This window comes from Stylophora pistillata, chromosome 9 (assembly GCF_964205215.1).
Source record: "Stylophora pistillata chromosome 9, jaStyPist1.2, whole genome shotgun sequence".
Taxonomy (NCBI): domain Eukaryota; kingdom Metazoa; phylum Cnidaria; class Anthozoa; order Scleractinia; family Pocilloporidae; genus Stylophora; species Stylophora pistillata.
Genome location: NC_142527.1, coordinates 21322307 through 21346835, shown reverse-complemented (window position 1 = coordinate 21346835; position 24529 = coordinate 21322307). Strand labels below are relative to the sequence as shown.

The window sequence follows — 24529 nt, the reverse complement described above, 5'->3', positions numbered from 1 at the left end:
CCAATTTACCATTTCAACTTTGTTGATATATCCAAATTATATAGACAATTGAACAGTTCATGAACAATTGAACATTGATTTATTTTCATTTCGCGAATTTTGAAAGTTTCTCACGTAATGAATAAACTCTGGGGAGTGTAGGAAACATGGAGACGCCCCCACACGAGAACAATTTCTTTACCTGTGAAACCAGATATATCGTTTTGTTTGTACAGTGACAGTTGATTGATTAAATTAGTGATTCTCATATTACCTATATATAAAGAAGCGACTACACATTAGACACACAATAAACGAGTTGGAATTACGCCTACGCTTGGTTTATTACATGCAACAACCCAGAGCCATTTTATACGTTGTTTAAGCAGGTAAAAAGTGATTTTTGAGAATTTTCCTTCCTACTCTTCAGTGATACAGTGTTCTTGTTGATCAACATGAAGATTGTCTCGCGACCAAGCAGTTCTGTTAATGACTTCCTAAAATTTAGCATAGAGTTATAAAATAACACTTTACAGTCTATTTGATGACCGGATTTCTCGTCGAGGCTTTATGGTAATTGATGTGGATTATCCCACTTCACTCATTCTGATTTTACCTTCCACACAGGAGAGACGTCGAAGATTTTGGTGGTGCTTCTTCTCGTCTGCCTGGTATCTCTACAAAGCAGTGCGGTACGATATTCGATAAACAATGATAAATGCATGGCAAAAACAATAATCTTCAGCCCTGTTAGTTTACTATTGGAAAACATCTCCGGCTGGCGAAATTTGCCTTTTCATATTATTTTATATGATGTCAGTTTTACCGTCATTACTTGGACCTTATTGACAACTGTCGATTTTGTAAGCTTAATTTATCGCGAATGTAAGATCGGGAGGCATAAAGGAAGGGAAATCATCCTTGGTTCGTTTGAATTTTTGAGATAAATTGACTTTACCAATTTCTTTTCTTCACAGAGTTAGGCCTTACGGTAAGTAATGACATTCCTTTACATTACCTGTTTTAGTTGATTTGGTCAGTCCTCATAATTTAAAAAAAACTAATAGCATCCAGTGGTTATATTGTTATTCAAAGTGCTTCATAATCCAAACTAATTGAATGAAGACCATGAAGTTCGAATCCATATCACTGCGGGTAAAGTGAATCCCTTTTCTCTCTCTAGGCCTTAGCACATATATTCCTTTAATTAAGGAACGCTTTTGTCCTTAGATGACAATTTCTTTTTTTCAAGTAATAACTGAGAACAACATTGTAAAAAATGGAAATTTTATAGAAGTCCAAAACGTTGCATTACATTATGTTAACTGAAAGACTAAATTACGTAACAAAAGAAGTCAAGATATCTATCCAATAAAATTTGGAATTGTCTTGTTTGTGTATATATATATATATAGCTTACATTGGAAATTTATGGGATGAGGTGAAACCTCAGAATTCAAACGGGATTAGAAAAGTCTGCCCTTCCTGCCGGATCGGAACCCTATCGAAAAAAAAAAAAAAACAACAACAACAATAAGAAATGTATCCATGTTTTTATAGGTTCCTTAGCTCTTTAAAAATATACAAAGTTTTTCAGAGCATTATTTCTTTTCTGCAGTGACACCTTGGTGTAAGAGATGCCTAAAGCAAGCTGAATGTAAAGTCGATCCATGTGCTTTTACCACGTGCCTTCGTGGTTCAAAGTGCTGCCGCTGTAGCTGCAAGAGAGCCATATGCAAGTCAGCTTACAAGGGCTGATAGTTCAAGATTTGCTTGCCAAACGTTTTGAATGACTTTTAATAACCATGAGCAACGCCTTATTGCTAAACGTTTAACTGAATCTTGTAAATTATACCTGGCTTTCATGAAACAATCATCAGATAATTTGGGCAATTGAAGTCGGTGTTAAAAATAAATAAATAAATAAATAAATAAATAAATAATGAAAACAAAGGAAATGAAGTACAACGTGGTTTAAGAATAAAAAGTGAACTTTATTGAAAACAGAAAGGCAGAAACACTCTAATAAAATCTGAACTTCATCATCAATATTCCTTTTGTTGTGGCAACAACTGCTAACAGTTTGTCGGAAATAATTCTGATACTGCGCTATTGGTGTAAGATAGACAATTAAAATTTTGTGAGTTACCAGTGTCTGAGCGGTTTTCTTATGTCGAAACTCCCGTACCCTCTAAGCGTAGGTTTTAGGATCTCGATATTGAGGATCAGGCTTCATCCTGTTTTCTTGAAATGCAATATCCCTAAATACCCTGTTACATACCAAAATAATTTTAGTGAATTTCTTAGAATATCGAAACAAACATCGAATTTTTTCCAATAGATTTATTTGAGGTTTTCTGTATTCTTTCCCTTAATATTTACTGAACTTGAAGCTCTTCTGACATAGGCGACCCTTACTCTTGCGCCACGGTGATCTTACAAGATTAAGGTTAGGGGTACGAGAAGTTAATTTCCCGCACACGAGATTACTGTGTGATGGATGTTCTCCCCTGGGGTGGGATTTATTGGGTGGACTACTCGCATGTGTTCCGTTCTGGTCCTACCCTACTGCGGCAATGCAGTGAAAATGGTTAGAAATATCTTCATGTCGACAATCGAGTAATATCTTTAGATGCACAAGCTCGGAGAATTTGTCCGCTAAACAAAAATTAATTCAATTGCAATCATTTGACTTTTTTAAAACAAAACAAGATATTCTTAAGAAGTTTGTAGGAACCTTTCAATGGAGATACTGTGAAATTTCTGACTGCCGTGTATTTAGTCTATTTGAGACCGCGCCCGGCTGCCGTGAATTTAGTTGCAGCGTAAAAGATTTTGTCTTCGAATCTAAGTGCTTCGCTGATTAAACGGAAAAATACTTTTCCTTCAGAGAAAAAAAAATATTTCCACATAGTTTCATGATGCGCCGATCATAGCTATTAAGATATTTCTGCATGGAAAATCATTTTTTTAAATGGCGCGCTAACCAGATGTTTATCGTCTTGTACTGTCTTTCGTAGTGTCACGGCAAGAGCTGAAAACACTGTGCTCATGGCTACAAACCAGAAATCACAAAAGAAGACAACTGAACTGTTGATCGAGTGCGAACTTCGAACTACAAAGATACTTCGAAACAAACAATAAGTAGCACCAAGAAACATCAGGTTAAACTTGGGTCAAGATCGGAATTCTATGACTACACTCTCACTCACTCATCTTGACGACATAGGCGGCATCGCCTTCTATGGGAGGCAATAGTCGCAAGAATCAATTCAAGCAAAACGAGGGAATTCGAGAATCACGTTTAATTTTCTAGTTCACGAGCCAAGTTATAATAAAACGTAAAACGCACGGAGCGAACTCTCAGTTAAACTGCGTGAATGTAGTTTCAATGGTAAAAAAGCATACCGTAAATCCTCTATTATTAAGCCCCCCTTCTCAAATAAGGCTCCCCCCTTTTCAGCGGAGGAAAGTTAATAAGCCCCCCTCCCCCTCCCCCAATCCTTATTCTTCACAAAAAAATTAACGTTTAACGTGGACTGATCAGTCATGATTTATTGAATAAAGGCTGATAGTTTCTAAAGAAACTGTTTGGGGCTGCGTCGGTGGGGGTAATGAAATAATTTGGATATATCAACAAAGTTGAAATGGTAAATTGGCCACCGTAACGATTACGAAAGCTCACGTTTCGAGCGTTAGCCCTTCGTCGGAGCGAATAGAGGAATTGTGGTTTGTGTGTGCTTTTAAAGGCAGAAAATGGAACTACGTTATTGGTGGGAACATGGGAACAAGAAAAACACGAATAAATTAGTGGAATGAAAAGCGTTCGTTGATCCCTGTGGGATTTAGGCTGCCGGTTTGAAAGATGAGCTTTTGTTCAAGAGTTTTACGGCTTGCCGTGCTACTTAAGTGTAAGGAAAGACCGTAGATTGCCGTATGTTGCTTAGAATGATTAGGTAAATTAAAATGTCTAGCGACTGGTTTCGAGAACACCTTCGAGAACAACGCTTTTCATTCCACTAATTTATTCGTGTTTTTCTTGTTCCCATGTTCCCACCAATAACGTAGTTCCATTTTCTGCCTTTAAAAGCACACACAGCCCACAATTCCTCTATTCGCTCCGACGAAGGGCTAACGCTCGAAACGTCAGCTTTTGTAATCGTTACGGTGGCCAATTTACCATTTCAACTTTGTTGATATATCCAAATTATATGATTTATTCAGGCTGGAAGTTAATATTGTTTTTGGTCTTCGGCCGTATGACCTCCAGATTCATATGCTTAACTTTCTCAACTCTGCGCTCTAGTTCTCTGTGTAGAATTGCCACCATTTTCTTATCGTTAGTCAAAACAGTGTACCGCCTGGGAACCACAAGTCCGTCCTCGAGAAACCTTGCTCCTGTCGGTGAAAATTCTAAGCTGCAACCTTCACGAGATAAAAATTTACCCAGCAGAAATGATAATTCTATAGGCAAATGTCCAACTAGTTCTTGATCTTGAGAGCAGCTGGTAGACAGGCGGTAAATACCAACTGAAAATTCATCATACAGCTTTGCTTCTTCTCTTGTATCATGCTTGCACATGAGCTTTTCCCCGACTACTGGCTTCCAGACTTTTTTATAAATGTGATGACCACTCGCAACAGATTCAAACTCGCAACAGTAGAGCTGGACAAAGGATATTCCCTGAACTCTTGCCATTTTAAATTATAGCTTGGGAATAAGTCTACTCTGTCTCATACCACGGTATTTTTGCTACAGGTGATGCGTTTCGCTAAATTAAATAGGGCCCCCCTCTCTTTTAAGCCCTCCATTCTCAATTAAGCCCCCCCTCCCCCCCCCTCAAAAGTGATTGCAAAAAATTAGCCCCCCCGACGGGCTTAATAGAGGATTTACGGTAACAGAAACCTGAAAATGCTACTTCCTAGAACAGTGGTCAGTTTCCCCGTCACCTATGCAGGAGTGCAAGGCTTAGAAACTGTATTGACCTGTCTGATCATGGGTAATTTACTGTATAGTTGTGCGATGAAAGTATAAAAATCGTAGTTTTCCTAGAAACAAGACTTACGATTATTAATTGAATACTATCCCGGGAGTATTTTGTTTTCCTATCCATGCCAACGCCTTAATCTGTTTTTGTCACCATCTCATTAAACAACAACTCGCCCCCTGAGGCGCTCCAAGGATGAATTCTGCTCCTGACTTAGTTATCGGATTTCCGATCAAGTCTAACAGGAGCAAAGTCTCGTTGTACTGTAGGGCCTCAACAAACTCTTTTGCCCCTGAATCACCAACTTTGTTGTTTCTCAACTGTAGATATTGCAAAGCTTGATGCGACTTCAATGTCTGTGCTAAGGCTATAGCACCAGAACATTCAATCTTGTTGTCACTCAAATCCAAACGCTCAAGAGTGCGATTATTTTGGAGAGCCTCTGCCAGGGTGACTGCACACGATGAACTGATAGAGGTACTATGTAAATCTAAACGAGTCAACTGTGTGAGAGGAGACTGAAGGGCCTTTGAGAAAGCTGTTGCTGCTGCATTGCCGAACAGAACTTCGCTCGGGATACAGTTATTCCTTAGGTACAAATGTGTCAGAGAGGAGTTAAACTGAAGAGATTCTCCCAGTTCTGCCGCTGCTGAGTCGGTAAACAGATTCGCTTGAAGATCTAAGTAAGTCAACGAGTTGTTAGATCGAAGAGCGTGCGCCAAAGCCTTTGTACCTTCATCACCTAGAAAATCCGATTCCATGTGATTAGACCTTGATAAACCTTGATTTTGAAAACTTACGTCAAGGTACTTTAGCATTCGATTTGACTCCAATGCTTTAGAAAGTGCAACGGTTCCTTGATCACCAATACAGTTTACGCTTAAGTCTAAATACACTAGCACACTGTTGGATAGGAGACCTTGTGCTAACGCCTCTGCTTCAATATGTGTTAGATGATTGCCAGCCAAACACAAATGGGTCAAAGTGTGATTTGATTGAAGAAGACCACCAAGTGCTTTGGCACCTGTTAGGAAGGTTCCAGAACTGCTCAGCTTTAGATGAGTCACTGTGCGATTTGTCTGAAGAGCAGATGTAAGAAAAGGGTTACTTAAATCGTTGATTAAATACAAGCGCTTGAGCTCATGACATGATTGGAGCACACATCCAATTGCTGCCGAACTTAACTCGTCCCAAGATCCGACGCACCAAGAGAGGTCTTTCAGCTGGCTGTTGCATTTCAGATATTCAAACAAAATGAGAATATATTGTGGGGTGAGCGTGAACGAACATTCAGTGTCAACGATCATTTTCTCCAAAGGAAAGCAGCGTGCTAGCGTATCTGCCATTTTAATCTGGTTACGACTCAATTGACTTTCAGACTTTTCACACTGTGCAATGGTATGAATTATAGCTTCACAAAACCGTACCTCAGATTTATTTCTGAACAGCCATCTTGCTTGTATACCTTCAACCCAATCATGTGAAGCATCTCTGCAAACGTCTACAATAACATTGTCAAAACGGTGATCGCTTCCATCATTTCTATCAACATCACCGCTATCAGCATTGTCGCTATCCAATTCGTCGTCATCTTGCTGACTTTCGGAGCTGTAGTCTTCTTCACGGTCGTTCCACGCATAGATGGTTCCCATTCCGAAATAGTCCTCTTCATCGCTGTCCCAGGGATTGTCATCGCTATATTCGTCCTGCGACACATACATATCGAGGTACAGACTCTCGGGTTTTTTTTGCTGATAGCAAGCACAGAGACTCGACACTACCAAAACACTAACGTCATAACTTTCAGTTGCAGCCATTGAGATGAGAAACTCCCACACCTGCCAGTAGTTATCAATAGGATTGAGTTGAGCAAGCAGCGCGACCTTGTCACTTTCACCAGTCGCCAGATCATGAGCCAGGTGGAATGCAGCAAAATATTCCTGAAAGGTCTTGTGGGTAAACGCGTATGTTGCCTTGGGTTTCAATTTACTTGCACTGGCTTCACGAGAAAGAAAACCGAATCCAAGGAATTCTGTTGACTGACTTTTCAACTCCCATGGAGAGAAGGCTAACTGATCTTTTAGCAAAGCATCAAGAGCGAACCTGCCCAACTGATTCAGCTGATCTGAACAATGTTCGATTGGACATTTGTTGCCCAAAACGATTTTCTTACTTGAAAAATACCTCCTAAGAACACACGAGACAAGTTCACGATACAGCAGGGTTCTGTTATGAGGGAATTTTCCTTGCGAATCTTCACAAACGAGACACAACAGCGCTGTATTAAGAGGATTGACAGATAATTCGCTCAGCTTTGGGTTTCTGTCTAGACTGCTAATCAGTTTCTTAGCAAGGCTTGGATCGTCGTGATTGCTAAAATACTTCTTGATGTAACTCTCGGCATCCGCGCTGGTGTAACCAACAATCTCAAGGAGTGTGTCACAGTACTTCCGTACTTTCATTCCAGCTTCGTGTCTGGCTGTTAACAGGAGGTAAGTATTAGCAAAGACTCTTCCTTTAATCAAGGGCAACAATCCTTCAAAAAGATCTTGAGATAGTTCATCCAGTCCGTCAAGAACTAGCAAGATTCTGGATTGATTGCGGCGAATGAAATGAAAGACGTCCTCTTTCTCCTTCTCGTTTGCATCACGAGGTAGTAACTGATCATCAATAGCATCCTCGATGTTAGTAGTTTTCATGTCACGACAATTCAGTCGGAGAAGCATGTCCACTTTAGGAAAAGAAGGTTCAAGTGAAATGTCCTTCACTGACCAATCATACGCAAGTTTCTGAGAGTAAGTGGTTTTGCCCATTCCAGGTGGCCCCTCGATCAATACCACTCTTGGCTTTTCACATTGTATGTGTGGACTGAAGACATCCTTCATTTCAACAATACCCTTTGTTAACCTCGCTCTTTCTTTTTTCCTACCAACTATCTTCAGTTTAGTAAACATCTTCGAAAATTCCATTTCCAACTCTTCCTCGCACCAGGGGAACGGACACAGTACGGCGTTTTTGTAATCTCTTCTGATTAGCTGTACAAAGTTGTCTGGGTAATCTAGAGAGTAAATTAACATCATAAGCTCAGAGATAAATAAACTTCTTTCCGGTCATTGCATCGAAAAGAAGTAATAACATTACACAATATGTTCAGCGTAAGTCAGCCGAATGAGATCCTCTATTACAACAGTAATTAAATTTTAACAGATAGACTTAACAAATGTGGAACACCGTTTAAAGGATTATATACAGTAGAACAAAAAGGCAAACTGCGCATAACGGAGGATGATACAATAGAGACCTGACCATTTGTGTCATTGTGAGCAAGAATGATGACGAACTTGCCAAAACACACGCACAGTTGTAAAACAAAACAACATCGTACCATTGCAAAACCTGATGAAAGCAGAGAGGAGTGATTTTCTGTTTCTAAGCACTATGCCTAAGTAGGATTTCCCAATGAGCTTATTGCACCTTCTCTGAAAGTACAACGTTAAATTGAGCATCAACGTATTCTGAGTACGCAGAGAGAGAAATCTGCAGGTTTCAAACTCTTGATTCGCGCCAATAAGCATTACCATTGGTTTACTACAGTTCAGTGGAAGGAAGATAGTTAACAATTTACGCTACGTCAGACGAAAGCCATTTTCAATTGAAAAGCTTAGCGAAGTAGGCGATGGCGTCGTCAGCACTTTAAACCGTGCAATAGCCATTGACAAGAGGAAGGTCACTGAATCATGTAACTGAACTGTTTCCTTGCATTAGGAACTTGGGGGAAACCGTGAGCTTTGTTTACCCTAATACCGTCACGGATATATTGATAACTCAACTCAACGTTGTTTGATGTAAAATGCTAAGCAATATGTACGTTACTTAGTTCGGCTATCAATACCACTCATGGTAAACTGTTGTGCTTACAATCCGGTATTTTCCGGGGCAGAGATACAAGTATTATGCTTCTTCCGGGTTGGTAATAGCCACTCGCATTATACTGAGAACTGTTTCAAAGTTATGCGGATAGGCTTTAGCCAGATCTACATTCTATTATAAAACCACACTTCTGTTCACAGCATTTGGTTCATTAAGAGAAGCTTAACGAAATAATATTTCGGTAGATTGGCAGGGGCCCATGAAAGCAGGAGTAAAAGTAAAGTTAAATACTATTCCACGGAAAGTTGTCCGTTTCGATGCAACTCACCAGCTGGTTTGGGACTTTCAGCGCACGTAATCGCTCCGTCTGAGCCCTTGGTCTTTGCCAGGTCTTGTACTTGTTCTGAGGGAAAGAGACCACAACAAAATTGTATTTCTGGAGAATTCTTTAGTTCCTGCCAAAGTCTCATTTTAATCCTATTGTTATGAGGAGTATACTAAAACTTACGACTTGTTTGATTTAGAACGAAGTGCAGAACACAGGGTACGTGGGAGAAAGACGGAAAATCGTAAATACCATTCTGACTAAAAGCCACATTGCTTAAAATAAATATATAAACATCTGTACCTTAACCAGAGCAATAAAGTTATTGGTACTTTGTAGAATTAAAATTTGCTGAAAGTTTTTAGAGCTCCGGAGCGCGATAACGGAGACATGTTACTGTAGAAAGTAACGTGACTGATAAAGACCAGCACTTGAAAATTATGCTCTCAGTTGACACACGATGCTCACTTTTATTTTGGTACGGACGAAGGTAAGTCGAGTCACGGAGTTATGATTGGTGAACAAAACAATGGCGCTCAAAGAATGCATCGTTTGTTGTTCAAGCCGTTCTTCTTTCTCGATCAAGGCAACTCTTGTGGAGTTCCCAATAAAAAAGGTAAACAAAGTAGAACCTTCCTTGCGAAAAACTCTCAAACATAAACAGTTTCTGCGAGACAGTACACTCAGGATCTAAATGGGTAATCTCCCGATCTGGGATTTAACCAGATACGGTACAGGACTAAGGAAAACAAAATATCTTCCCCGGGAAGCGATATTCGCCAGAATGTGGGCGCTGGAGACGATATTTTTTTTGGCTTGTTGGAAACTCCGGTAAACCACACAAATTCACGTTATGGCGGTGAAGGCGAATTAACCAGACGCGGGCTTACAAGTGTCTCCTTTCATATGAAACTTTTGCCTCTTCCTGGTTAATATAATAATAATAATAATAATAATAATAATAATAATAATAATAATAATAATAATAATATAATAATAATAATAGTAATGATAATAATAATAATAATAATAATAATAATAATAATAATAATAAAAATAATAATAATTATTATTATTTAATCTTTATATTGCGCAAATTAACATGCGGATATGATCAAATGCGCCTCACAACACTTTTCGGGGGACTTTGGCCGGACTGCATCAGCAGTTTACAAACAATCGAAGGAAACGTATTTGAAGATGCCCCCTCCACCCAGTTCCCAGTAAACGGGCCAGACCACATCACAGTAATCTCGTGAGTGGGTTCTTTAACGTTCCCTGCCTAACCAAGTTAACTAATTAATAGATACTGGAGACGGGACCTACGGTTTATTTGTCCTTATCCGAGAAGACTAGAATGCCTATCCATTTCTTGATATTATAAAAAGGTAGCGCATTCTCCTCAATTATTTTAAGACCTTGAGTGTTGGTCCGGCCGGGGCTCGAACCATCGACCTCGACCTCCCGCACAACAATCCAGCGCTCTAACCAATTGAGCTAACCGGACCAATAAGGTTAATAGTTACCTTATTGAAATAATCACCTACGCAAAAGACGAGCAACACAGCAGAGGGAATTTCGTTTCGACCGGATGCCCACCAGTTACTGACTCCATGCACAACTGCTGAAGCTCTTATTGTAATACCGAGGAGATTGTTCCCACAGTCTAACGTCTAATTATTATGGTGGTTAGTGAAGCCCCCCTTCTCACTTCATAGGTCAGTGAGAGTTCTGGTGTCAATCTTTCTCGCGACTAAAGATGAGGTAACTAACCGCAGAATAACCGCGGCGATCCACAAATAACAATTCAATTTTCCGCTAAGCGACGACAGAAAGAGCTCTAAAATATTGCAATAAGAGAACACTTCGAAAAAATCACGATGTCTCGAATCTTGAAAAGTGCGAAAAGCAGACAGTGGACAATGAAGTTATTAGACCTTCTCCCTGAGGACGCAAAATGCGTGGTAAACAACTGGGTTTGAAACTTAGTTTTTGAAGAAACCAGCTCTTTGCAAACACATATTTTGTACTTCTCCAAATGTTCGTGATGGAGATTGAGGCAGTTCTCTACAAATAACCCATTTGCAAACGGATAAAGATATATAACTACATTGGATCGGTTTTATGACAGAAAAACGCTTTTTAGGTATTTTAAAAGGCCGGTACACACGAGGGAGCTTGCTCCCGCAGCACGCTCCTGCAACAGTTACACGCCCCCGGGTAAGTACCCCAACCAGTACACACGAAGGAGCTTGCTCCCGCAGCACGCTCCTGCAACACACTCCCGGGTAAGTACCCCAACCAGTACACACGAAGGGCACGACGAGGGAGCTGAATGATGAAACAACCCGATTGGAGCATATATGGGAACTAGTTGTTATAAATCCAACATGGCGGCGAACAGCTCTGGATTGAAAAAGAAAAAACTGGTTCTTTTAATGATGATGATGCTTCAGGATATCTGTAGAGGTCTATTACTAGTCTTGTATTTGTGACACTCCATGAAGTTTCTTCGCTTTTTTTTATTGTCAATTATCTGCACAGAATCTTCCCCTACTCCTTCAGCCGCCATTTTGAAAGTAAGTTCGCAATGAGTTGTGCATGAAAAAATACGCCAGTTTGATTGGCCAACTGGAGACACGTCATTTCACGGCAAGCAAATTTCAGTACACACCAGGGAGCTTGCGCCTGCAACAGACTCGTGCAACAGATTTGCCCCTGGAGCTTGCTCCCTCATATCAAACCAGTTTGATATGAGGGAGCAAAACTCGGGAGCAAAAGTTTTGTTGCGCAACATATTTTTTCGCAAAAAATCGTTGGTGCAGACCAGGGAGCTTTGCTCCTGGAGCGTGTTTATTTAATAGCTTCGCCAACCTGCAGGGACACCGCAACAGCTTGCGCCAATTACTGCGGGCCCAATAAAACCACCCATCCTGCCCCAGGGTAGGACATCCATCACACAGTAATCTCGTGTGTGGGAAATTAACGTCTCCTACCCCAACCCTGCAGGAGACGGGACCTCCATTTATTCGTCCCTATCCGAGAAGACTAGAATATCTAACCATTTCTTGATGTTATAACAAGGCAGCAATATTTTCTCAATTATTAAGACCCCGAGTGTTGGTCCGGCCAGGGCTCGAACCCTCGACCTCCCGCACAACAGTCCAGCGCTCTATCCATTGAGCTAACCGGGAGGCGTTGCAGGAGGTGTTGCAGGGGCGTGCTGAGGGAGCAAGCTGCGAAGCAAGCTCCCTCGTGTGTACCGGCCTTAAGGGTCAAATGATTACTTTCTTCCCACGTGGTCCTACGTGTATAAGCACCTTGTAGGTGAAGCACACTGTTTTCCACAACATTCACTTTGTCCTCAACAACATTCACTTTGCCTCCCACGACATTCACTTTTTCGTCAACAACAGTCATGCAATCTTCAACAAGCTCAACGCGACTATCTGTGCTCTGCTGATTGCTCTCAAGCCTCTTAATTTTCTTTCGCATGGGTCCTACAAAATAAAGCAAGATACAGTCTCCAAATAAAAAAAATCTGTATCAAAAAATGAATAACACCAAAAAATCTATCATGTCAAAACACTTTAAACAAAGCAGTCGTCCACAAAATTTCAACGACCTGGGAAAAAAAATAAATAAAAAAAAATAACGCACCTTCGAAATCATCCAATCTGCCCTTAACAACTTCAACGTCACACTCAAGGTTCTCCACTCTTTTTTTCATCTCCTCTAGACTTGCGTCAATAGTTCTTAGCTCATTAGTGACTTTAGTCTTGTCTTCTTCATTTTCCACACACATGTTGTCCACACAAACTTGAAGAAAGTTAACTTCCTGCTGAACCAGTTGTAACAGTAATGGATCTACAGGAGAATTCTGGCAAAGAGCTGTTCCTGGTAAAATAAATGAATAGGACTTATTCAGTTAGTCAACAATCAAATCTATTAAAGAAAACTTATTGATAAAGTTCTTTTTCGAGCCACCTTATGCTGCACTTTTGTTTTGTTTTGTTTTTTTGCTTTATGGACAACCTAAAGTCTGAGGATCTACCTAACAATGCAGCATCTAACTCTAATCTTTGCCATAGACTATGTGAAGAATTATTTCAGAACGCTGAGGAAGATAAATAACTAGATATGCCTCAACTGAAAAGAAACCATTCTCCTGTACTGATTACCATAAGTTGAAGCTGAAAATAAAATTAGCAATACGGAAACAGGTTTTCCATGTATCTTTAATGCATTAGAAGGTGAGGAACAAGTGGGGGATGGCACTTATTTGAAGGGAGAGCTTGTTTAACGATATGGCTTAGGGGAGGCTCTTTGATTTTGGAGAGTTACTTTTTTTGGGGGCATAATTTGATGAATTTTTTTTTAAGCTGCATGCATTTTCCAAGCACCCATTAGTTGGACATCACAGTCCAGTACTCGCTTTCAATTTATTATTATCAAGACTTGGCCACTCCTTCATTTGGCAAATGACCATTTGGATGAGTTTGGATGGGTGTGTTCCAGGAGCCAACTAAAATGGACCAAATTCCCAGACAACTGGTAAAAAGAAATTTACAAGAAAATAGTTGTATTTCGGATCAAAAGATAATTTCACATGTATAAATTTCGCTGCAGGTTTTCCATAAAATTAATTTTCCTTTTCTTAAGCACACCCCTCTGATTTTCATACCCAGCCTAACTAAGATATGGCCAAAAGAATGGTTCCAGTAAATTTAAAATATTATGCAATTACCTTTGGTTTCCCAGTCTTTAAGTTCTCCAAGTATTTTCCCAGCACCTGATAGTGCCAAGCTCTTTACCAGTTGTTCCATGTCAGAAAAGCTCCTTGAAAAATTGGGCTGATCCCACTTGCTAAAACCACAGTGGGCCCAATCATTCCTTGTCATTCTGACTTTATCTGCTGCAGTTTGCACAGCTGGAGAGAATGCTGGAATGCGAAGAAGCAACTGTAATACAGCCGAGGCATCACAGTGGTCATCAAATGCAGTGAACTTAGCCATGAAGTTTTGCACAAACAGCCTTGCAAAGTCAACATGAGATGTAACTTGGTATTTGAAGGAGTTGTAGTCATACACACATTTCCCTTTTTTCGACTTCACCTTACAGCTATCATTGCCATTGATGTTTTCATACTTCAGTAAATCTTTAGAAGTAGTTGGCCATGCTTTGAGATAATGAGGTTTGGTCTGGGTATGAATGGTGTGACTGCTCTTAACTTTGTTGTACTCCTTTCCAACCTCCTGCTCCACAAATGAACGCATCTGTGGTACAAGGATCTTGTTGAGTGCAATTCCTGCCACAAGCCATCGTTTCTGATCATTAGTCAGACAAAAGTGGCTTGGCCTTGTGTTGAAAAACAAGTAGATTTGCAATTAAAAATAAAATACTGCCAGGGATCTTGACCCAAGCATTGGGAGTTTGCAGTAAGGTATCACAGAAGGAAAATTTAATTTAGTGTTTTCACCCAAGCTGAAATGGCATGTACATTATTTGCACTATTCCTATAAAAAGATGCATTTCTTTGAAGCTTAAAATACACTGATTCCAGAAACTTGATTAATTTTAATTTAGAATTTTGACCACTAATGTAACAAATTAAAATAATGCACTTTTTAAAATCAATTCCCTTGTTTCTGATTGAAATGTGATCTGCACATATAGAACTTTAATGGGTGTCTGGAATTTGTACATGTAAATTAATGTTGTTTTTAAATTTCAAAGTAGCACTTTTGAGTAAGATTTTCAATGTAGGCACCTTACCTCAAAGAGAAAGAAAAAACACAGAAATCCAAGACATTCTTTTGGGGTTCATTATATTTCTGATATTATCTCCAAATCCAACAGAAATTAAATGAAAATTAGCCAAGAATAAACTCTTCAAAGATCAGAACTCAAGCTAAAACACTATTATATACAAAAAAAAGTGACTTGAAATTATTTAGGATATCATTGTTTGTTTACATATATGCGTTCAAGCCTGCAAAGGCTTTTATCGAATCATAATGAAGCAAGGCATTAATTGGCACAGTTTTGCCTGTTAACCATGATCCCTGCCAGAACAGAAAGAGCTGACATAGTTTGTAAGGAATTAGGACACCAAGAAAGTCAGGTGTTGATTATGGAAGGCACTTTAACCTATTGATGTCCAGTGCACCCATAAGCGCTCATGTGGACCCACACCCTTTCTATGCCTTGTGATGTCATCACTTTTAACCCTGAAGCACGACTTTGAGCATGTACTTGAACAGGTTGAAAATATCTTACAAACAATACCAGAATGAGCGCAATCGAGTGAAGGAGATTGGAGAAATAGCCAAAAAACCATGTAACTTTAACCTGAAAATCTGCACGAAAATCTCGTTCCATTACCCACCAACCTTTCTGAGCATGTGGTTTGAAAATAATGAGTAGTTTCCTAAAAAATCTCTGCATCAAAATGAAGCCTACTAAATTTCCAGCAAGTGAGTAGAAACTTTAGGCAAGGAAAGGGGAAAAAAAAGGGCAGGAGAAAGAGAGAAAAGTAAAAGTCATAAGTGGGGCATTACTTTTCAACCCATAAACCATCTCGAAATTTTGCTTTCTGTGCCTGCCCGAGATTTTCAGGCCGCCACTTTGCATTTGGGTCGAAAGGCCATCGAGTGTACAAGCTGTCAATGGGTTTGTGGTAAGTTTGAGCTTTTAGAACCACAACAGTGACCCGAAATCTGCTTGACTAGCTTCAAAACACAGTTTTTCACAAAAGCTGTGGCTATTAATGGGTTAAACAACAAGGGACGACGCAAAAAAATGGGAGATAGAAGGTCAGGCATAGGTTCAAGGGAAACACAACATTAAGCCTTTCCACGATCAAATCCTGAAGGGCAAGGCAAAGGAGGGTCTGTCCGTGAGATTTTTCATGAACTAGCCCATTTAGCAACTTTATTAGAAAAAGACTCTGGCCACTGCATCTCTTGAGTGTAATAAGAACCCTTAGCACTATCAGTAGTCAACAATATCTCTGCTCTAATACGAACTGCAAAGAAATTTTCCTTTTACTAGAATGACAAAAGAGAGTGTTGTTGCATTAACATCTTGATAACAGCACTTGAATTACAAGTTAGAAAAATCTTTTAAGCTTTCTCGAAGACAGGGATTCTTGCATTATGCGCTGGTGTGGACCCGCATAATCCGCCATTCTCCACATAATCCCGCATAATTTGTCAAATAAATCAATATATACGTTACCTATCTTGGTGTCTGGCTTGAGTATTATATTTATCCTTTTTCTACAATCGTACAAAATACCAAAGTATCGTTTTAATTTAACAAAAGAACCACATGGATATGAAGCCATTTTGTTTTTATAAAAACGACAAGGCGTTAATAAAAATGTCGGATGAGGACCTGGAACCGATATGAAGCTCGGCCCAGGTTCCAGCGTTTGGCAGTTTTCAAGATGGTGGACGTTTACAAGAATTGCTTTCTGTTTTGGCCATATTATTGCTTTTATTGGAAGGAGTCATTTATCAATAATGCATAATATTCCATTTTTTTATAAAAAGAAACAATAACTGAGTTTCTAAGCGAAGTTAGTTATATTGTAAGTTTTAAGGGATGAAGTCATCGCGCATAATTTCACTCATAATCTTCCCACAAAATCTTCCCTAAAAATCCCACATAAGTTTGATTTTTTTCACGCATAATGCCAGAATCCCTGCAAAGAGCTAAGAGGACATGCAAGTAGACTTTATAAGAAGCAACTTCAAAATTGTACAAAACTCAACCAAGCATCATTGTAAATCAATAACAGATTTGTTATTGTTAATTAGTTGACAAGAAGATGACATGAAGAGTTCATTACTACTCTCAAATTATTCTTTGCTTTATGATCTGCAGAAGTAAAAAAAAAAAAAATACCAGAATAAAATTTTCCGAAATGAATAGAGGGTCATTCCACAGTATTTTGCATGTCACGGAGGGGACAATTCAGAGGAGAATATCATGGATAGCTCCCCAGCTTAATATAATTCAGTTCACTGAAGACTTCTAATGGATAGAACAGCTAATGATTGTTTTAAATCAAACTATTTCCAAATGACTTCTTCCACATTTGGGGGGAATTAGTCATTTATTTAGATTGTCACAGAGGGGACCAGAGAAACTATGAAAACTGAAAGTTAAAATTTAATCTCAGATTTCTGTGAATGTATAATGGCAGCAACAATAATTTAGTACATAGTTTATTTAGATGTTAATCAACAATAAAACTTCCTTAAATGGAAAAGGCCTTCCTCCTCTCTTACATTGTGCAGGAACAGTAAGTGCTCGTGGTTATTGTCACGGAGGGGACCTTTTGTCCAATAGGCAGCAGTGATCAATTGAACCAATTTTCCAGCCTTAATATGAGTTTACAGCCCCAGTTTAATTCAATTCTTTTCAAGATATTCTTTAAAGCTTGACCACATCAAAAAGGTTGGCTGTCATACGTGTCGTCAAGCCTTTAAAGACATTTAATTTATGGCTGGAAAGTATTCTGGAAAGTTGTGTCATGCTGTTTGTTCATATGATACAACGCATTTCTTAAAAAAAAACCTTTATGTGTTTTCTTTTTTTAGTTTTTATTTGGAAACTTTAGGTTCATGCAAAGTACTCAAGATAACACCAACGGTTCAATAAGACCTGGTGCATACAAAAACATACACAACATTTTTAAAACTTACATGTATAACTAAAAATGTAAGCAACTAAGATATTTCAAGGTTTTGTGTCTCTGTCTCTCTCTTTTAATAAAAAGGCTTAAAACTGCATTGTAGACTGCAAATATGCATGCATGCATGATATGCAAGATGTAAATATAATAATTATATAAGCTGAATATTGAACAAAAGTGCCACAGATTCAGAGGTGATAACGACTTACAAGTTTTAATACTTGTATATGTACACTTGTACAGCTAACTGTTGACAATATCCAGTTCATACTAGAGTAGTCTAAAATCCAGTATATAGGGAGGCAGCATGGTCGAGCGGTCAGCGTGTTGGACTCACAATCCGTCGTTCCCGGGTTCAAGTCCCGCTCTGACCACTCCCTGGATTTGTTTCACGGTAGCTCCGAGTTCAAATCTTCGGCCATGCTTGTAAATAGCCAACTGGTTTGCCTCCGGCCAGTTAGGATTCTTAACCATATTATGTTCAATTTGAATTATTTGTTTACAGCCCACAATGTAAACTACTGGGTTACCAGTAATTGTGTTAGCTACTAATTAAAAGTTAATTTTGTTTTTGTTTTTTTTTAATTTCGGTCTCAATCTTCCTTTTTAACCACCTCATAATTTTCATCATTTTCTTTAAATCTTTCTCTGTATTTCTTTGTCCTCTCTTTAGAACTCATTTCAGCTCTAAAGCAATTGCCAGTGCTGTGGTGATCGTGCTCAGAGCCTACAATCCCAGAATCCTTTACTTTTTGTTCATGTAGTAGTCATGACATGTGCAACTCTTTCTTTGACAGTAAAAAATGTTCTACTCACATCCACTTTTGACGGAAATTAACTTGAATTTTAAACTCAATAGTTACATTAATTTCTCTTTTAAGTGAGGAGAGTATAGTTTGTTGCATTGCCTTCAGTGACAGTTAATTTTTCTTCATCACAGTGATGTCCCCTCTGTGACAGGAAGGTCCCCTCTGTGACAGAAAAGTCCCCTCTGTGACAAAAGTTCCCCTCCGTGACATTTTTATCTTTTTTAAAGTAATTAAAAGGAAAAAGAAGTGGAAGAAACTCTTTACCACTTTTGAGTTGGTCAGCCCATACTTCAATAATTAACAGAAGTTTCTGCAGTTATTCCCATTTATTTTAGAAAGATCATAATTTTTGTGCGTATTTTTGTCATGGAGGGGGCAATTCAATGTTGGACAAAGCATTACATCTCTTCCGCACAAAGCCAAGAAACAAATTTAATAACATAGGAAGTCTGGGTAAACAACTTAATGTCCTGACAGTTATTATTAGATTTCTTCTCAAGACAGATCTACAATATTTATTTAGTGTATGTCCCCTCTGTGACAGCTTTTTTGGTATCAAAGTTAATTAATGATAATTTATGACACAAAATTACAGTGCTGACATCTCAAAAGTATCATTTTATACAAATTAGGCATTTAACCAGTACAGAAATAGAACTTAATAGTCCTTTTAGTCAATGTTATTTCTTAGAGCTTTATGTCCAAAGTACTGTGGAATTACCCTAGAACACCATTTCCTTTACTAGATATAAAAACTTCAGGAAATCTAATTTTTTTTTTGTTCTGGTATCCATGATATCTTAAGAGGATGCTTGTTTGGGGTATCACAGAAGGAGAATTAGCATTTTCATTCACACTAAAATAGCATGAAAATTGTTTGCAGTATCCCTATAAAAATAAATATTTCCTTAAAGTGATATAAATGTTACAGGTCAAATTTGATTTCAGGTGAATTTTGATTTAACCTAGGTTATTTATAATGTAGCCTTCTAACAGGGTGCGCGGGTGCGGAACCGCACAATTTGGTCAAACCCGCACAATCCTATGGGGTGCCGTACAGGACAATATTGTGTGCCCAAAAAATAAAATGCAAAAGTTAAATATATATCGCATGGATCAAATGAATATATGAATAGAATATGTGTGCAACATATATATGGTATGGACCAAGTAAATATATGGTACTGAATAAATAAATAGATGACATAGGACAAAAGTATGAAAAATATATACGGCTATTGTGCCCATTGTCAATTTGGTCAGCGGAAGATTGATAAAAAGTAACATGGCGGCCCGTGACAGGATTGATGATTTAGAGTAATTTTTCGAGAGCTCTATTCCATCCCTTTTTCGTCAAGCTCGTAGAAATCTTCACTCTGAAGACATCAATGTCTTGGAGTATTTTGAACGCCAATTAGATGATCATGCATACGTTGTTAGGTGTTTCATATTTGAGTGCGAAGTGCAAAGCTTTGGGGAAAGTTTACTTAAACCACTTTAATATCTCTTGTACAGAGAATTCATCGGCTTAAGAAGTCAGTTTCTAAATATTTGTTGCATGCTTTGAGACTATGCTTCTGAAAGTGGATTTTCTTGAAGTTTCAGGGTTTGAACTTGAACTATCAGAAGACCTAGCTTGCAGGGCTTCTTTGAATTGAGGATGATCAATAATCTGCCGAGCAAGTAAGTCGACAGTGGGAGTAGAGTTTGCCATAATTATATGTGACCGGGCACAGGATTTCGTACACTAACGCTTTTCCGTTAAACGGGTAAAAATAAACGGTTTGTAAACGGATAGTAAACGGGTAGTAAGAGCGTTTAAACGGTTTGCATGTCCGTTTAAACGAATAGTCCAAAGCGTTAAACGGTAGAGCAAAGTCCAAAAACGGATTCCGTAAACCGTTAAACGGCCGAGAAAAAAAATAAACGGATGGCTTAAAACGTTAAACGGTTGAACAGCATCTATAAATATTTTATGGATAGCTCAAAACGGTAAATGGATGGACAAAAACCTTGAACGAATGAGGAGGGCTAAAGAACGGCGGAAAGTCATGCACATATCGATCAGAAACCGTTGCGAACAATTATACGAGTTGTTCATGCGGAACACTGACGTTTCATACTAATAATATTCGACCGACAACGATAGAAAACTAAGTAAAATGAAATTACTAGCCTGCAATTAAGCTATCCACTGGCGAGTGAAGCGAGCCGAGAGCGAGTCTCACCCTGGAGAGCTCGCAATGCGTTTGAAAATTTGTTTAAGCAGAGGAAGCGATCTGTCAATCATACCATGTGGACTGAACATTCTCGATAGAAAGAAAATAGAGTTGAGAAGCAAAGTCGTTTTTTTTTTTCATGTTCCTACATTGTTTCTTCTACGTATTGACTGAAATGAAAACGCACTATCAAGTGAAAACGTTAAGAAATGCCGCTGATTTTGTAGATTTCACCGTCGGTTAATCGAAACAATTTTGCATACGCATGTAACAAAACTCAACTTTCTTTCGCTCGTGTTTCATCTTGCATTCGATTTTGTAAAGTAACGTGTAATTACAGCTTTAATAAAGCAATTTCCGTTTCCTTTCAATCGACGGAAATAAAAGATGAGAAACTCGATAGCCACGGATTTTGTAAATTTTGCCGTACACGTCCATCGAAATAAATTTGCATAATCATGAAAACAAATCTCGCTCTCCTCGTTAAACGGGTGCAAGTAACCGTTAAACGGATGTATTTTATTTTAAACGGATAGGTTAACCGTTTAAACGTTTTGTCGAAAACGTTAAACGGATGAGCAAAGCGTTTAAACGGATGAAGAAAGCGTTTAAACGCTTTAATGATCCGTTTTAAACGGATAGTAAACGGATAGTAAACGGATTGATTCGTTAAACGGTAAAGCGTTAGTGTACGAAATCCTGTGCCCGGTCACATATGATTCCTTGATCAGATGCCAAGTTTTCACGCTTCCCAAAATAACGCCACTGGCCAAAGCGATAACGGGCACAATAGCCGTATATATTTTTCTTACTTTTGTCCTATGTCATATATTTATTTATTCAGTACCATATATTGACTTGGTCCATGCCATATATATGTTGCACATATATTCTATTCATATATTTATTTGATCCATGCCATATATACGTAACTTTTGCATTTTATTTTTTGGGCACACAATATTGTCCTACATGGCACCCCATACAATCCCGCACAATCCGTGAAAATTCCCAAATCCCGCACAATATGGAGATTTTTACTTGAAATTTCAATCAAAACGGGTATTTCTGTCGAGTATCAAGATTTCTAGGTTATTTTAGACTATTTTCAGACTATTTAACTTCAAAAACACTCTAGAATTTCCACGCTTTCATTGAACTCGTCGATTGCATTATTCAAACAACAAGGCGTTCTTACCGTAGCCTGCGCTTTCCTGGGCACTAGTCTACTTCTAACTCTATTTTTCATTGGCGGTTTGTGCCTATGCTTTTCAAATAATGAATCAGAGGTGTTGTTGAATAAGGCCGCTGGCGTTGTGGCTTTCTCATTCAGAGTGAAAAAAGGAATGTTTTGTTCTTGGCATTTACAGGACGAATGGGTTGTCAGATATTAAGACTATCGTAAATCGTAGTGGAATAAGAAAACACGGCTTCCATCGACAGTAACTTTTACTGGCGAATTCAAATTATGGGACGATCTCCTCGTGTGTTTTCGTTTAGCACTTTCGATTGCTTTGACGAACAAAGAATTGCTTCAAAATAGGTTCTAAAGTTCATTCAATAAGATAAAAATCATTCAAAGTAAAATCTAGAAGACATTTAGCCATTACAGGAGGAATTTCACATTGATATTACAAGAAAATGTATGATTTATGAGGAGAACCCAATGTTTACTTTAACAGGGAGTGAGATACAAAATATTTTGTTTGACGCAAGATTATGCAATCCCGCACAATTACCCAATCACCCGTTTTTTTCCAATGTGGAAAAAGAGTAAGAGTTTGCATGTGTTTCTTGCAGCTCCATAAATCTAGGAGATCTCAGTTTGATCCACTTGGAGGTACCAGTAACTGTTATTGTCAAGAGGAGGCTATTACATGCAGGGATTGAAGCACCCGTGAGATTTTGTTTGTGCAGTGAAAGGGGGCAATGGATGTTACATCTATATTGGATTTAATTTACAAGCTTAAAGGCCTTGGTTATTTTTCTAGAGATGGATAAGCATGTATAAATTGAAATTAAAACCCAAAGCAATGTATGGAGGAGGCCAGCAAATGTAATTGGATGCATTTTCGAAAATCACAAAGAAAGGACCATAAGGTATATCTTTTAATCTTAAACTTTTTGAGAGCATTAGCTCAGTTTGTGACAATTCTTGCTGCAAGAACAAGGCTAGTAAACCTTCTGAAACATACTGATTGTCAATCACTTACCCAGCTGTACTTGCCATGGTTTAAATATCATGGTAGTAATCCCTCGACATATTTTTGATTTCTGATGTTCTGCAGGTCAAATGACAGAAGAAATAAATACAATCATCAAAGGAAATACAACACAAATAAATCGACACGTACTGTACCCCAAAATAATTTTAAAAAATTAACCACAACGATAGCTACCTGTTAGCAATTGAGATCAACCATTGCCAAATTATAATTTTTGAACCCGAGATTTCATTTCCATCTCATAAATTACGATTCTAGTTTTCGCGTGTGAGTAAGTTCGAAGTACAAGTAAAAACAAAAATTATCTATTAATAAGCTCGAGCACGAAGCAGTATATTTTTCCGGTTATTATTCGAAAGATGTTACTCCACTAAGCTACGGAACATGGATGGATACCAGAACTGAGTTAAAATATCTCTATTTCGACTTAGAGACGACCAAAATGAGATTCACCACCAGGATAATCTGCTTAGCTTTGAAAGAGGAAATTTGGGTGAAATATATTTACTCAAGAAGCCTACCAGTTCCTCTCTTACTCTGACAAACGAGTGCTCTCTTTTGGGCTTTGCTGTGACGAGCTATTAGATCGAAGGCACACAAAGTACAGAATCGACAACCTACCTTAACTACTTTGTCGAAATCTGTCGGTTAGATTAACCACAAAAGAGAAATTTTTGAAAGTGAAAGCAGTCATCAAGAAGTTTCTAGGAAATGAAGGCTTCAAAGTATCATGGGACTTTAGGGCGGGGAACATGAAAGCCGAGGAATCGTGACGAGGGTTGGGGACTAGTTAACAGGTCGCCCAAGCTCCAGCGGAGAGCAGGATGATCAACTTGCACAATAAGCGTCCTGTCAAAATTCTAAGAGTTTGCATGGGAATATTTACGACCGCTCTTGAGAAGTAAAAATATAGTAAAATCCTCATTAAAAATGCCTCACCTTACTTCCAAAGTGCATCGCTTGTTGTCCGAATGCTGCTGAAAATAAGTCATTTTAGTAAGTGATCCATTTATAGGTTTCTACTCAAACTGAGAAATGGATAACCCGTTAAAATGGCTTATGAACTGTGATATGAACTTGTTAAGGTCCAACTTCCTCCCCCCTCCTTCAATTGCCGCTTAAATTTCCCTAAAGAAAAAAAAAACTTTTCATACTTTTAAAACTTAATTACCACAAGTGACTATAAGTAGAATTAATTACAAAGCTGTTTTGGTGAACAGACTGCTAAATCAGATACATGCATGCAGAAAAGCTCGAGCAGTTTTGGCTGAAACCGTGACTGCAATAAGAATTTGTCAAGCTCAGTCTAGCGGCCACAATAGTGCCCGCTGTTTGCCCTGCTGAAACAAGATGTCTTTCTTGGCTGCTTGGTTTGCATGAAACCTCATGAGGGCAAATATTTTAACGCTT

General features: G+C 38.6%; 1 protein-coding gene across 5 annotated transcripts; it reads right to left on the bottom strand.

Annotated features, from left to right (window-relative positions):
• Positions 1-130: 130 nt before the first annotated feature.
• LOC111327339 (uncharacterized) lies at positions 131-23850 on the bottom strand. Of its 5 annotated transcripts, XR_002694524.2 has the most exons (9): positions 23741-23850; positions 23108-23176; positions 13910-14520; positions 12823-13059; positions 12483-12662; positions 9166-9240; positions 5046-8025; positions 1400-1480; positions 136-656 (listed from the first exon to the last, which is right to left on the bottom strand). XR_002694524.2 is itself a non-coding variant. In XM_022931496.2 (8 exons), the coding sequence occupies exons 2-8, from the start codon at positions 23122-23124 to the stop codon at positions 5117-5119; spliced, it is 3681 nt and encodes a 1226-aa protein (XP_022787231.2). In that variant the 5' UTR covers positions 23125-23176; positions 23741-23850; the 3' UTR covers positions 3706-5116. The 5 variants fall into 5 exon arrangements, 1 of the variants encoding a protein (XP_022787231.2); XR_015991487.1 differs by having other exon boundaries at positions 131-1480; XR_015991489.1 differs by lacking the exons at positions 136-656; positions 1400-1480 and adding an exon at positions 1532-1697.
• Positions 23851-24529: the final 679 nt, after the last annotated feature.